The 15010-nt window shown below is 32.7% G+C and overlaps 2 protein-coding genes across 3 annotated transcripts in view; one reads left to right on the top strand and one right to left on the bottom strand.

The window, feature by feature from the left end:
* Positions 1-3942, top strand: part of LOC134725291 (mitotic checkpoint serine/threonine-protein kinase BUB1-like) — a 29707-nt gene extending 25765 nt beyond the window's left edge. The window contains exons 21-24 of the mRNA XM_063588986.1: positions 334-488; positions 972-1161; positions 2030-2136; positions 2671-3942. Of these exons, the coding sequence (XP_063445056.1) occupies positions 334-488; positions 972-1161; positions 2030-2136; positions 2671-2845 (627 nt within the window). The 3' untranslated portion in view covers positions 2846-3942. The remainder of the gene's footprint in view (positions 1-333; positions 489-971; positions 1162-2029; positions 2137-2670) is intronic.
* A 6165-nt stretch (positions 3943-10107) lies between these two features.
* Positions 10108-13866, bottom strand: LOC134725290 (carboxylesterase 1D-like). Of its 2 annotated transcripts, none has more exons than XM_063588983.1 (3): positions 13753-13866; positions 11000-12574; positions 10108-10396 (listed from the first exon to the last, which is right to left on the bottom strand). In XM_063588983.1, exons 1-3 carry the CDS (start codon positions 13764-13766, stop codon positions 10195-10197), a joined length of 1791 nt encoding a protein of 596 aa, XP_063445053.1. In that variant the 5' UTR covers positions 13767-13866; the 3' UTR covers positions 10108-10194. The 2 variants fall into 2 exon arrangements, with proteins under 2 accessions (XP_063445053.1, XP_063445055.1); XM_063588985.1 differs by having other exon boundaries at positions 11018-12574.
* Positions 13867-15010: the final 1144 nt, after the last annotated feature.

Raw genomic sequence — 15010 nt, 5'->3', positions numbered from 1 at the left:
TGTCATTTGTCCTTGACCCTATTTTCATGCTTTTCTACTGCTTCAAATAACTAAATAGTAAAACTTATCACTTGAATTTCTATAAACTTATTTTGAGAAATATGACAATTTTATTTTTTAAATGAAATAATTGTGAGGATCTCATCTTCCCCAAACTGGGTCTACGTGACCTTGACCTCATTCATGGGTCAGTGATCAAGGACCGTTTTACTTGTTAAAGTCCATCTCACAGATATTATAAGCAAATAATATACATTTGAGGAATGAAATAATTGTAAGGTTTATGTGTGTATTGACCAAAGAAAATACATATTTGAACCCTTTTCTTTTCAGGATCTTGTTAACAAATTGACCAAGTCCAACAGCACTGTTGGTGAAGCATTAGCTATGTATGTTACCATAGAGATGTTATATATGATAGAATACCTACACAAGTGTCAGATTATCCATGGTGATGTGAAGCCAGATAACTTCTTGTTAATTGATATGTAAGTCCATGTTTATAGCTGTATGATATAGAAATGTGGTTGTGTCTTTAAATATATGTCACTACAATAAATATTAAGAAGTAATATTTCATCGCATAAGTTTTTAAGAATTAAAAAAATTTAAAGTGACTTCAAGTGAGATAACTATCTATCATAGTCTAAATGAGATGAATGTTAGCTATTTTAGGTTACAGTTCAGCCTTCAACAATGAGAAAACCACATTTTTACTAGTAACTATAAAAGACCTTGAAATGACAAAATGTGAAATAATTCAATCAAGATAACTCAACGGAAATTTTAAAGTAGATTTGACATAACAAAATGATTTGGGTATTGAGACATTGTAATGCAAGTTTTACAATTACCTGGAAAATTTTGCCTCTTTTTCTACAGTTGTTTTAAAATTTCGAAATATATATGATTTAAAATGAAAGTTCTGAATGTATATTTGCATATTATAAAAATCCAAGTGTTTTTTACAGACCTAAACTGAAAAGCAGTACTGATCCAACTGTTGTTTTTGGTGGAGCTAGTCGTTGTATGCAGCTGATAGACTTTGGACAAAGTATTGACATGTCTAAATACCCAAAAGGTACAACATTCATGGCTAAAGTAAAGACATCTGGTTTCCAGTGCATAGAAATGCAGACAGACCGGCCATGGACATACCAGGTATAACAAATAAAGCAAGTTCTGCAAGCTATTCCTATTTATAACATGTCTTTACTGATTCTTTTTAATATTTGGTGTATTAGTTCAATTTAAATCTTAAATTTAACTATCATAACTGTCATTTAATATTAGGGTTGTTCCATTAAGATGTATGTGGGAGGGTAGGAAGGAAAGTATAATTGTTGAATGTGGGTCATGGGTCTTTTTACAGTATGTGTCTATTACCATTATGCAAAATTATCCAAATAATGGTTCTTGTTTGTAGGGATATTTTGAAAGTCCCTTCCTACCCTCCCTCCTACATTTAAATGGAATACTAATGCAAACTGCACAAAAGTCCCGTTTACCTCATCTATATGTCACAATGTAAGGGCATTTAGACACCAAAGAGGGTAAAAATATCACATTTTCATGAAAAATATTTAATAGTTAGAAATGTTTCCTGCATGGGGTGTTACTTGTAAATAAAAGGACTTCTGGCATTGAAACATTCTACATTAAACATAGCTCTTGATCCTTAATTCTGTAAAGTTAACATTTTATGTCCCATGCCAATGGGGGACATAGAAAAACAGGGAAATATCAATGTCTCAGACAATTTTGAAAATCAGTTCTGATCAAATTTTTTCAATTACTTATTCTTGGAAATAATAAATGTATATCAGAAATTGCTCCAAAGTCTTTTGTAAGATTATTTTATAAAGTCTTATTTTTTTTTAGTTATTGCTCTTGGACAAAATGTATAAAATATGTGCAACATGGGGGACATTGGAACTCATGTTTTTTATTGTGAGTTTATGAAAGCAGCTAAAAGAGAATGATCATGTAATTATTATTTTTAATAAATAATTTATTTAATTGTTTTCAGACTGACTTATTTGGTTTAGTTGGTACAATTCATGTATTAGTGTTTAGGAAATATATGCAGGTTTATCAAAGCTATGGAGAATGGAAAATAACATCTAGTCTTGTCAGGTAGGTAATAGGTTATAGTGGTTGCTTTGTCTAGAACAAAAGTCTTAGTGACAGAAAATACATTTTAACATTAACAAAAGATATACAAAAAATAACCATTTGTATCAGATATAAAGAAGAAACCAGATCGAAACAACTAAATCTTTTGAAATAACACTTACAATGCAAACTTTAAAAAAAACCAAGCTTTTTGACAGACTTATAAATTGATAGTAAATAGATAATGAACTAAAAAAGAAAATAAGGGTTATTGGGCAAAGTTTGTAATGGCACTGCATAGATTAAAACTAGGGAATTCAGAATGTCTGACAAAAAAATCCAAAATAAGAGTTGTGAACCTCCTTATAATACTCAACAACAGTGAATTGAAAAAACAACAACATTATTTTGTTTTAAATCAAAGGGAAAATATTACACAAAATATTGTTTACAATCATGAAATATCATTTCAAATTACTTTGTGTAATTTATATTACTTTTAAGTTTTTATACCCTCCTTCATGATAAATAAGTATGTTTATTTTTACATTTTAGATCATGGAATGTGCCATTGTGGAAGAAGTTATTCCATGAATGTCTGAACATTCCTAGCTGTGAAGAGATTCCAGACATTTCAGTAATCAGAAAGGAGTTTGAGGAATACTTTTGCAATAACTTATTAGACAAATATAATAGTATACAAAATGCTCTCTCTTTACAGTTGTTGTAGTAGAATGTGTATAAATGTAGTACACAACCAATTAACTGTATGTTCATGTCTAAGTCAAATCAACTTTTTTCATGTGCAATCTATTATCAAGTTAGTCAGAGAAACTAAAATATATTTTTGAATGAAATTGTGACTGCTTACTTGCACCAGCATAGATTTTACTGACAGTATAAACATTTTTTTTTAAATTTATTTTGCACCTATTTTCTATGAAAGTAAGGCAGACTTTTTTTTTAATAATCATTGTTCTGTATCGATTCTTTTCAATTAAAGATTGCGTCTCATTATTGGCTTATTTGCAAGACACTGGGAGGAATTAGCATATACCCATTCTGTGTTCAATATGTCATCTTTGCCTTAACGTGTTCAAACTTTAATATGTAATAAAATGTAATATTATACTTTGTGTGCATATTTTATTATCGCTAATGTGTAAAATTTATCTGTAGATATTTCTATTATGTAAAATATTTATACATATGTATATGTTTTGTTTGAGAGAGAGTGCTTTATTTTCTGACACTATATTCTTCACTGGCTCTTTTTAGTCCCCTACCGATGCAAATCAGTTTCCCACAATTTTTTTCTTCATGATTGAGGATATTGATTTGAAGTTTGATACCCCAGATATAGTTTTTCTTAAACAGTTACATATTAAGTTTGTATAATGCTGTGATCTGATGATTTTGTGTATAGTAATGGTCCTTTGACATTGAAAAATTCATTCAAGTAATCAGTTTTCCACACTTTTTTTTGTAATGCTTGAAGATATTAATTTGACATTTGTTTAAAATATCGTTCAGCTATGACAAGTTCAATTTTGAATTTTGTTCCATTCAGTAAATTTTTTGGGAAAGTGAAGGTCCTTGAACTCGGAAAGTACATGAAAGTAATCCTTTTTTGGCATTTTGTTCCAATGCAATCAATTTTAAATAGGATGGGGACTATGTAATGCCATGCAATATTCTCAAAGTGCTTATTATGTTACTAGTAGAAGATATAACGAATATAGTTCTGAAATTAAGGTGATGATTGAATACCAATATTATGTACAATGTATATAATTTACATAAATATCTTTTCAGTAGAAATTTCCTAATAAGTCTATTTCCTCAACTATGTCAGATTAATTTTTTTTCATGGTTTTACAATCTCCCGTTCTTATGTCTACAAATTCTTTGCAACTGGCAAGACTATTGTGTCTGCTCTACCAGTTTATTTGTCATCATTATAGTTCAGGAAATTCCAATTAAAAACTTGCAGATTAAACAAATGAAAGCAATAATTCAGCATTAAGAGAATGTACAGTTGTAGCATCTAACTGTACATGTATGAAATTACATATTAAATTACATATTGTCTATAGATCTGCCTTTATCTATTTTCTGCTTCTATTCATATTCAGTGTTTACATGTTTATATACCTATTTACAGACAAATAAACATTTAATATACACTGTTAATGTCTTGAATTATATTATGAGAATGTTGTTGGTTGCAATCACTTTATTATAGCCCCTTTGAAATAAATGAAATTCATTGTACAGCCAAACCTTTTTTCTTCTCTCTCTCTATAGTCAAACCTGTGAAAACCAGACCAGCAGTTATCATATTCCTTGAAGCTCTATAAAAAAAATTGATTCACAAATTTTTTCTGTAGAATCATTAGTAAAAAAATCCTCCTAATTTCTTGACCATTTCTAACTCTGAATGCTAGTCTTATATTATCTGAAACAGGCTGATCCATTTTTTTTTAGTATCACCAATAATAACTTTCAAAATGTTGCAAAAATTAGATTAATATCAAGGTCATGAAAAGAGTTCCAAAACAAGTTGTTACACATGATTATCAAAATTGATTCCAACTTCATATTTCTTGGATGTCTGCAAGCAAATGTGTCAATGATCACATAAACATCTAAGTATAAATAGAGTGTTAGTGTACCAGTGCTAAATCATTGTGTGGTTCCTTACTCATTGTTGCACAAAGTTAACTCACTTTTTGTATGGTCATATTAGCAACTGGCACTTATTATGCAGACAATTTTCTACCTGGCAAGGATTGTTAGTTAGTCAAGTTTGTTGCATTTCTTAATGCTTTCAGCTGCTAACTTTGGCAATGTTTTATTTGTATTTTGTCAGAAATGAAAACGCTAAACCTCTTCCGAAAATATGACTAAGCAAGTTGTAGTTTAAACAATCAAGAAATGGTTTTTAAGTTTTCAAGTAAGTTTTTGTCTGGATTCTGAAATCCAAACAGTAGCCAGCACTTGAAGGGGAGAACACAATCCTGCCATGCTGATTAAGCCAATTTCTGTATAAAAGCCATTTCTTACCGGCATTGTTCTTTATGGGAAAGTAATAGTTTATACCTGGTTGAAAGAAATTCCTTAGCAATTCTAATGTTTGTTCCTTTGTAATTTGAAGTTTTGATTGATACCAAAGTCCAATGTTGTTTTTATCTGAGATTGAGAACAACTTTGCTGCATCATTTTAACATTGTTACTACTGCTTGTGTCAATACTAGGCCCATTGAGAGTTCTTAGTACCGGTACTTTTAATTTTGCTCAGTCATGTTTCCTGAAGAGAGTGAAAAAAATATTAAACAGTCTATATCAGTCCTTTTTTACAGTCCAGTAGATTGCCAATATTCTGAGGTTTGACTATTGTGTTGTTCAAACACAAAAAGGATTGCTTATTTTTTAACACTTTAGAATGAGTATTATAATCAGAGATCTGGAACCTCACTTCATCTAGAATTAAGTGCTGTTGCAGTCTCTAGGCAGCTTTAGTAAATATTCCAACTTAAAACTTGGTATTTGATGCTTGTTTTGCTTATGCCATTTTTTTGATAGACCAAGGCTTAAAAGCAGAACTGATTCAAATGATGTTTTTGGTGCAGATGCAAAATCAAAGGTTAAGAGCCAAAATAGAGTACTGAATCCCCTTGCAAATCTGAATCAGAATGATTGAAGGTAAGCTATTAAGTTTTATTCATCAGTCATCACCGTCATTATATAACACCGGTTTATAAAGGGATAGTTTTCTTTAAAGAATGTAACCTTAAACTAAAAGCTTTTCATTACACAACTAAAATTAAAGTAATGAAGAACTTATTCATTATTATAATTACAACTTTTCCTCTATCCACAAACAATTAATGGTACACAGGAAAATACAAATTCTTAAAAAAGTAATAAATTTTGAAATGATACAAGGGTTGCATTGATAGAGGCTTCAAATGGTCTGTTTGTCAGATACTATAAGCAATATGTCTTCTTAATTTGGTGTATGAAATGATTGTGATGTTTACATGTCTAACTGGCAGTTGTCATCAGACCTTGACCTAATGTTCATGGTTTAGGGGCTATAGTTATTTTTTTTTGTGTTTTGGTGTGTTTTTTCTCATACTGTATGCAATAGGTCTACTATATATTTGGTGTATGAAATGAATTTACAATGCACATATCAGTCTGGCATGTTTTATTTTACAATGAACTCATTTTTATGATTCATTGCTCAAAGTTTTTATACGACCACAAATCACATTGTTGTCGTCAACAGCGTCATTTTAAGACACTTGGTTTCTGAACAAATATATAAATATGTGAATAGAAATCTATGAAAGTTAAACACAAGTTTTATAACCACAAAAGGAAGGTTGGGGTTGTGGTCATAACAGTTCAGAAATTGGGGGTCAAAATGGGACCCAAATAGAATTTTTCTTTTTTCCAGCTAAAACTATACCACATGGTTCCATTACAGAAAGAGATGGTTGTGATTGGCTTTGTGGGGTTATGTTTCAAACCCTTTAGGAATTAGGTGCATTTTTTTTTTGGGGGGGGGGGGTGGTCAATTTTCAACAGCTTAGTGTATTGCACAAAATCATTGAGGGGCATCAATTCGCAATTGCAGGGTGTATTACACAATAGAAAAAAATTAATATAAATTCATACCATATAACTAACTATTTTACCACAGTTATTTTGTGTCAGAAACCTTTTATGTGTCAAATATTTAATTACAATCCAAATTCAGACCTGTATCAAGCGCAAATATTGTGTCCATATTTGCCCCAACTGTTCAGGGTTGGACCTTTGCGGTCATATCCAGCTCCAGTTGGTAAAGCAATTCATTGGTTTTTGGTCTGTTTTTATAATATAGTATCAATAGATCAACTATATCAATTGTATGATATGATTGGAAGGTGTATGACCACATTTTCATATGTCATTGTTCAATCTTAATTTTTCCTGGTTCTTTCTTAGATCTATGCAAAAGGTCAACTATATTTACAGCATGTAAGGATTGTAAGGTGTACATGTCTGTTTGGCAAGCTTCGTCTTACCTTCATTTCATTTACCTGGTTAAGTTTGTTTCTTAGATGTGCTAAAGGTCAACTAAATTTTAAGCATTTTTGGTGTATGGAATGATCGTAAGGTGTAAATGTGTTTCAAAATTTTGTATCTGACCTTGAACTCATTTTCTTGGATCATGTTAATTTAAAGTGGTAGCTGTAGTTAAGCTTTATGTTTAGGACTATCAACATAATATCGTTGGTTAGTAAAGCCGGAAGGTGTGACATTTCAGCGTGTCCACTATTGCTTTACGAATTATGTTTAAATACTTCACGATGAGGTAAGTTTACAGAAATGTGGATCCTCGTGGGGACCCTCATGAGAAAGTTGTTTGCCAATTAATTATTTTTGAAACAAGATATTAATCATATAATCAAAAATGCAAAATTGGATAACCGGCCACCATAGGATTGGGAATAGAAAGCAGCTGATTTGAGGTATTTTCAAAATACAATGCCAAAGTTTAACTGGCTACCTAGGAAAAATAAAACTGTTATGTGATTGTTTGAAATGTTCATATGAAAGAACACAACTTAACCTTCCTTTGAGAATTATGAAAGATGACAAATATTAACTTGGTGACTAAGGTGGATCAACCTTATATAATCAGCTTTTTAAAAATTAACGATATTGTAATATCAACCGATTGACTCTCAAAGTTTATGTCATAAAAACAAGGTTGCGATACTTTGTTTTAGTCTAGAAAATGCTATCTTCTATTCTAATATCGGTAGCTGGACTTTCAAGTATTAAAATTTCATGCAGCGAAAAAAGTACTGATCTGAATGGAGAGAATGTTAGATGGACGAATATATATGCGCACGTTCAACTGGGTTGAACTCACATTTATAAAATAATTGTGGGAGTTGTCTATTTTTCTAACCAATATTTTCGTTCATTCCATCGACCCTTTAAAGGAAGTTACCAGTATTTGACTTTGACACATGACATGTAAATAAAAAAAACACTATTAATTTGTGATGAAGATTCTTAAAATAACGAAATTTTGATTCCGTCGTTCTTCCTCTTTACTCTGTTTTTGGGATAGGAGAACTTTTATATTTGTAAAATATCAACAACGAAAGCGTATCAACTGAGATACATGAACGAAAAAGGCTGCTGCTGATGGTTTGATATACATATACTACACATGGATAGATAACAAATATAAAAAATGGTAATTTCCATTATTGTGTTTTTTCTAGATTGTATTATATGTCTCACGATTATAGTCTAGTCAAATTAACTAAAAAGTTTGAACCTCGAACTATTAAATTGCAACAGAAAATGTTTAGTTTAAACATATTTATTTAGTTTAAACATATTTATTTATAGTGGATTGGGAAACAAGTTTTGTAACTTATATTAACCCCTTTCCACTTTGCGGGTGCGAGTGCTGCCTTGTAGCGGCATTAGCCTACTCTTTTTATCTACAAGGGTGTCTTTAACGTGCAAGAGATATGGCTCTTTCTTAACACGGGTCAGCCATTTATCGTCCCCTTCCGACGGACTATCATCGTTTCCTCAAGACCATACTCGCAAATGGTGTCAAGGGAGAGCCGAAAATTGAGTTCCTGAAATTTTCATCCCGAACGGGAATCGAACCAGGAACCTTTGTGTTAGTAGTCCGATGCACTCACCACTACACCACAGAAAATGTTTAGTTCTAATCTATAGCATTAAGCCCCATATAAACACAGAAAAGTCCCATAAAATCTAACTTGAGGAAAACTCAAATTTTGCATTGTTATTTTCTTATTGTCGAGCCTGCAACTTTTGTTGAAGAAAGCTCGGCATAGGGATAGTGATCTGGCGGCGGCGGCGTTAGCTAACTTCTAAAAAGCTTTACATTTTAGAAGGTGGAAGACCTTGATGCTTCATACTTTGTATATAGATGCCTCATGTTACGAAGTTTCCGTCAGTCACATGTCCAATGTCCTTGACCTCATTTTCATGGTTCAGTGACCACTTGAAAAAAAAGTAAATATTTTTTGTAATGTTGAATTCTCTCTTATTATAAGTAATAGGATAACTATATTTGGTATGTGCGTACCTTGCAAGGTCCTTATGCCCGTCAGTTTTCACATGACCTCGACCTGATTTCATGGATCAGTGAACAAGGTTAAGTTTTGGTAGTCAAGTCCATATCTCAGATACTATAAGCAATAGGGCTAGGATATTTGGTGTATGGAAGGACTATAAGGTGTACATGTCCAACTGGCAGGTGTCATCTGACCTTGACCTCATTTTTATGGTTCAGTGGTTATAGTTAAGTTTTTGTGTTTTTGTCTGTTTTTCTCATACTTTATGCAATAGGTCTACTATATTTGTTGTATGGAATGATTGTAAGGTGTACATGTCTAGCGGACAAATGTCATCTGACCTTGACCTCATTTTCATGGTTCAGTGGTCATAGATAAGTTTTTGAGTTTTGGTCTTTTTATCTTTACTATATGACATAGGTCAGCTATATTTGGTGTATGGAAATATTTTATGATCTATATGTCAGTCGTGCAGGTTTTATTTGACCTTGACCTCATTTTCACTGTTCATTGCTCTGTGTTAAGTTTTTGTATTTTGGTCTATTTTTATTAAACTATAAGTAATAGGTCAACTATATTTGTTGTATGGAAGCATTGTTGGCTGTACATGTCTGCCTGGCATGGTTTATCTGACATGGATCTCATTTTCATGGTTCATTGGTCTTTGCTTAGTTATCTCTTAGTTATCTTGGTTAATGTTAAGTTGATGTGACAGTTGTAATGAAGCTTTATACTTAGGACTATCAACATAATATCAATGATTAGTAAAGAAGGCGAGACATTTCAGCGTGTGCACTCTTGTGGAAATTAGCATTGGAAAGGGAGATAACTCTTCAAAATGAGAGAAAAAAATAAAAAAATATTTCTCAATAGTATGAAGTTTAATTTCAGCATTCCTCAAATAAAATCAAACACACATATTCTTATCATTTTCATGTTTATATTCAAGTTATTTTCGTCCTAAGATACACTCTGGTCTTGAACAGGGCGTTGTTGGTCCTGGTTGGTTCAAATTCATAATCTTCGACCAGAACTCAATTCTGTTTCCATACAAATTGCTATTGATGACAGTATTAATATCCAACAAGGCATATTTCTTTGTAGTCTCATCATACGTTGGCCAGTGCACTAATCCAGGTCCGTTCACATTCCTGGAAAATAATTTTATTTTAAAAGCAGATAATCTAAACGTTAGACTGTTGATTTTTTTTTAAAGAACGGAGACAAGCTTTTATCATTGATAAGGTGTACAGTTTCCTTTCGAATATTGGGGAAATGCTGTCACAATGATATATCTTTATGTAATGCTAAAATTTATGTTTTGCTAAAATTAAAAGAAAATAAAAATCAATAGCCCCGGCCGCCCCCCACTCCCCGCCCCTTTTCTGCCAGAAAATCAAATGGTTGCTGTCTCATACTTGAAATTGCATTAATTTATTGTTACTACATGTATAAGCATATCTACACGTACGATAAGTTGATTGAAATGATTGATTGTTGGTTTGTAAACGTCCAGTGAAAAATATTGCATGCATGTTCAAAACGATCTACTTGTACGAGTAAGCACAATTCATTGGCGAGAGAAATCAAATATTAATTTGACAGCGATTACGATTCTCAGTTGATTATATACTAAATGGTGCTTTTAATTTACTCGTCACTAGCTAAATCGGAAGTCATATAAAATAAAAAGAATGTGTTTTGAATCTTTAATTTGAGCACCAATTCTATGGCAGCTGCTTGATTATAAATACACTTTTAAATAAACTTGCCCCGTTTTAGCAAAATTACTCCAATATTTCATAAGCATTGTTCCAACTATCCTGTCTGCTGTTGTCATATTGGATTCTTGTCCTCGGAATGGGAAGAGAAAATACAGGTCAGCTCCGTGACCATTGCCTTTGTACCAGGGAAACAAGGCACTCATCTGTTCGGAGAACATCGTACGTGGCCTAAAACTGTACAGGTACTGTTTTATGTTGTGGTTTCCACTGGCATGAGATTTCAAACTAACTATCTCGGGGAAGTAAAAGAACAAATCACTGTACAAATTCACAACATTTACAGCTTGGTCCTGTGGAGAAATACTAGATAAAAACTGTTTGTAGATATCAGATGCCAAAGCTGAATTATTGTTGAAATATAACTCCACAACAACTGGTATAATATGATTTCGAAAATAATCGAAAGGTATTCCCTCAGAAACATTAAAGGAAAGTCTGTTTTCTATTTCCCTTATGCCATATGGTATTGCTATCCCTTCTAATTCACAGGCACCAAAAATAACATCTAATGATTTGTAAAATTCAAGCTCCGGTGACGGTTTACCATACAGAATATTTTGTGGTGATTGTTTCAGAAACACTCCATCAACAACCGGGGCAAATGGAAGATCTAAATACACGTTCTTGGAACCATTAATGCTATATGTACTCGTGGGTATTGTATTAAAGACATCAAGTATCTGTTTGGCAGTTTTATTTCTCAGACATGTTAGAGTCTCTTGCGTAAGACTTTCATTGCAATGAAGTTTCACTGAAAGTAGCTTTGCACTTTTTCTAGCAGCGGTAGACATGGTGATAAATGAGTTACTCGCGCCACTCTGTGCTATCACCCGATGGAACAGTCCCTTATTTGCTGGATAGATAGCTTGTAGTGCAACGCTAAAACCACCTGCAGATTGACCAGCTATTGTTATAGAATTTGGATTCCCTCCAAAACTTTCAATATTGTCATGCACCCATTTAATCGCCATTTGTTGGTCCCAAAGTCCATAATTTCCGAGTGCCACATCGTCCATAGTGCTGAAAAATCCAAAAGGTCCCAATCTGTAATTTATTGTTACTACAATTACATCACCAATGCCACTGAGATATGAGCCGTCATAAAACATTCCTTGTCCAAGGTAATATCCACCTCCATGAACCCATATAATAACTGATTTTGCATTCGACTCTGAAGATCCAGAAGGAACATATATGTTAAGTACTAAACAATCTTCTGATGTATTTGTATTTGGTACGTATTGATTCACCACACCATTCACTGATTGGATACAAGATGGTCCAAAACGGGTGGCATCATAAGTATCACTCCATCCGCCATAAGGGACGGGCTGGTGGAATCTAAGATCGCCAACAGGTGGTTTTGCGAATGGTATATTCCTAAATTCATTGTAGTTTCTTGTATAGTTATCAAATGTGAAGGAGGAAGATATGCCTTTTATGTTACCCAGCTTAGTTTTGAGAATTACTGTACTGTTACCAAACACTATTGTCAACATCGTCAGAAATAGGAAAACGATTCTTGCCATACCTTTTTGTATCGTTCTGGAAAAAAACACGTGCATAGGAATAAATTGTTTTTCAAATTTTCGTTAGATATAAGAATAAAGTGAGATGCAGAGGACATGCCAATTTACGGAGCTCTGTTGGTCTTAAAACAGAGAAAAGGGTTGTGGTTTTCAATGTTAAGTACTGAAGATATACATAAAGTCCACTGCTGTTGAATTTATCCAAAGTCAAGTGCTAGAGATGTTAAGTCCAGCCCTGAAGATGTAAACTCCACCGCTGCAGATATAACGTCAAGCGCTGACAATTTAAATTTCAGTAAATGTAAAATATATTGCTGTAAATATATCAAAAGTGTAGCGCTGTAGATTTTAAATGAAGTGTTGTGTATTTAGAATGTTTAACAGTGATTGACTTAACATCTCCATGATGATGCAGTCCTTGATTTTTTTAAATAACTTCCGCGCTAACTGACTAGGATATTTCCTGCACCGTATACGACACCCGTCGTGTTATTTCTTTGTTCAGTTCGGTAATGATGGAAGGTTATTATGACTGAGGAAGAATATCGGACATGAGACACTTTTGTCATAATGGTTAATCAGCTGATGATGGCGACCGTAAAATTTCTTGAATGATGACCTTAATTTGATTGATTCATAGCACTGTCTTAGCAACTTTTGAGAAAGCAGTATTCCTCGTTCAAGGAAATCAACGTACTTGGGCTAGCTCTAGAGTAACGTATCAATTGAGACACATATACTCCATATGCTGGTTGACTATAGGATAATTAAAATCATCGCGTTTGTCATAAATTTTGGTATTCAACCTACCATCAGTAGTCATTTGGTCTAAATATGAAGCAGATTTATCTGTGTCGGTAGTATCTTAAGTTTCAAGTTCACTTGGATATATTAAATGTAGCGATCGCTGAATCTATTAATACTAAGAGAAAGTACATTATCACGTAAATGCAACTACTGCATTTTTTTAACAATTCAATTATAATTTACTGACTGTAGAAACTTAATTTCATGAACTGTCACAAACAAGCAGGTCCAATTAGATCTAAGTGTAGTCGATTATTATCATCAGTAAAGATCATATACATATAACATATTATATAGGCTAATGCCGCTACAAGGCAGCACTCGCACCCGCAAAGTGGAAAGGGATTAATATAAGTTGCTTAAACTAACATATACTAGTATACTTACAACGTTATGTTCATATCCCGTTTAAACTGTGCGTTAAGCCAAATTTACAATGAAATCCTAATATATACAAAAATCAGAGATATCCAAATGACTAATTCAATAATATTATCGTGTTATTTTAAGTAACACAGGTTTGAGTCATTTAACTAAACAAATTTACCTAACACGAGAGTTATTTCAAAGTTGACAAATACCCATACTAGTATCAGTTTATCAACCTAATGATAGTTCTCAGTGTTTGTTATACAGGGGTTCGTCCTTGCTTCCTATTTTGTCGCAAAACTCCACAATTTATAAAAATGGATCTAATTCACTAAAAGGGTCAGGCCTCACGGTCAGAAAACTTTCGAGCATGATTTTTGTACTCAGCCAGACTCGAAAATCAACCAATCAAATTGCTGGATTTCATGTTTCGAGCATGATTTTTGTGCTCCGAGCACTGAGCAATGAATCGGAATAAATTACTTGAATGTCTTGTCGTCTTATTTTGGTTAGTCAGTATTCGACAATCTATTGAATTGACTTTTTACAGAAATCTCTATTGTCAATCTAATTCAATATTGAAGATTTTAGTAGGATCATTCAAATGTTGTAGGATTGTTACTATCAGATGTTATTCACTTACTTTATTTTTTTAAACAATCCTTTTGTTCTTTGAGTTGATTGAATTGAATATTGATACTTAATGTTGAAGTTGGTCGCTTCTCTGATATACCATTGTCCAAGAGAAATGCGTCTTTGTGTATATTGTTATATGCAATGTGTTGAGAATAAATTTCATTTTGTATTTGTATGTCCAGCACATAGGGCAATTAGAATATTGTTTTTGTTACGCTTTTATTGTTCATGGCCTACTATTTTTAAACTTTCTTGTTTGTTGAAAGCTAATTCTAGATCTCTAACAATTAAGCTCTGTAACAATTTAAAGAGTGCATGGAAAGCTAGATCTGATATTATTGGTTAGCTACAACATGTATATGTTATTATTGTATTGTTCTCTGTTACCAGTCTTTTGTCACATTATGTGTATATTATGTATTGGCATAGCATGTTCTATATGCTTTTGCAAATAAAATTCATTCATTCATTCAACTCAATCAACTGTTTCAAGTTATTCTGGCTTCGTGCATATACGCACGATCGTATCAATCGTATCAAATAAACCCATCATAACTACCAAGGAATTGTATACTAGTATTTAGATATACAATTCCTTGTAGATACCAGGACTAAATTTAGTATATACACACGACGCGCG

This window comes from Mytilus trossulus, chromosome 7 (assembly GCF_036588685.1).
Source record: "Mytilus trossulus isolate FHL-02 chromosome 7, PNRI_Mtr1.1.1.hap1, whole genome shotgun sequence".
Lineage (NCBI taxonomy): Eukaryota > Metazoa > Mollusca > Bivalvia > Mytilida > Mytilidae > Mytilus > Mytilus trossulus.
The sequence above is the reverse complement of the archived record's forward strand: the minus strand, read 5'-3'. Positions and strand labels throughout refer to the sequence as shown.

Excerpts from the sequence above, each read along its gene's own strand:
- LOC134725290 (XM_063588983.1), bottom strand. Across the intron at positions 10,397-10,999 it reads GGGCAAGTTTATTTAAAAGT|GAATGTGAACGGACCTGGAT; the intron begins GTATTTATAATC and ends ATTATTTTCCAG.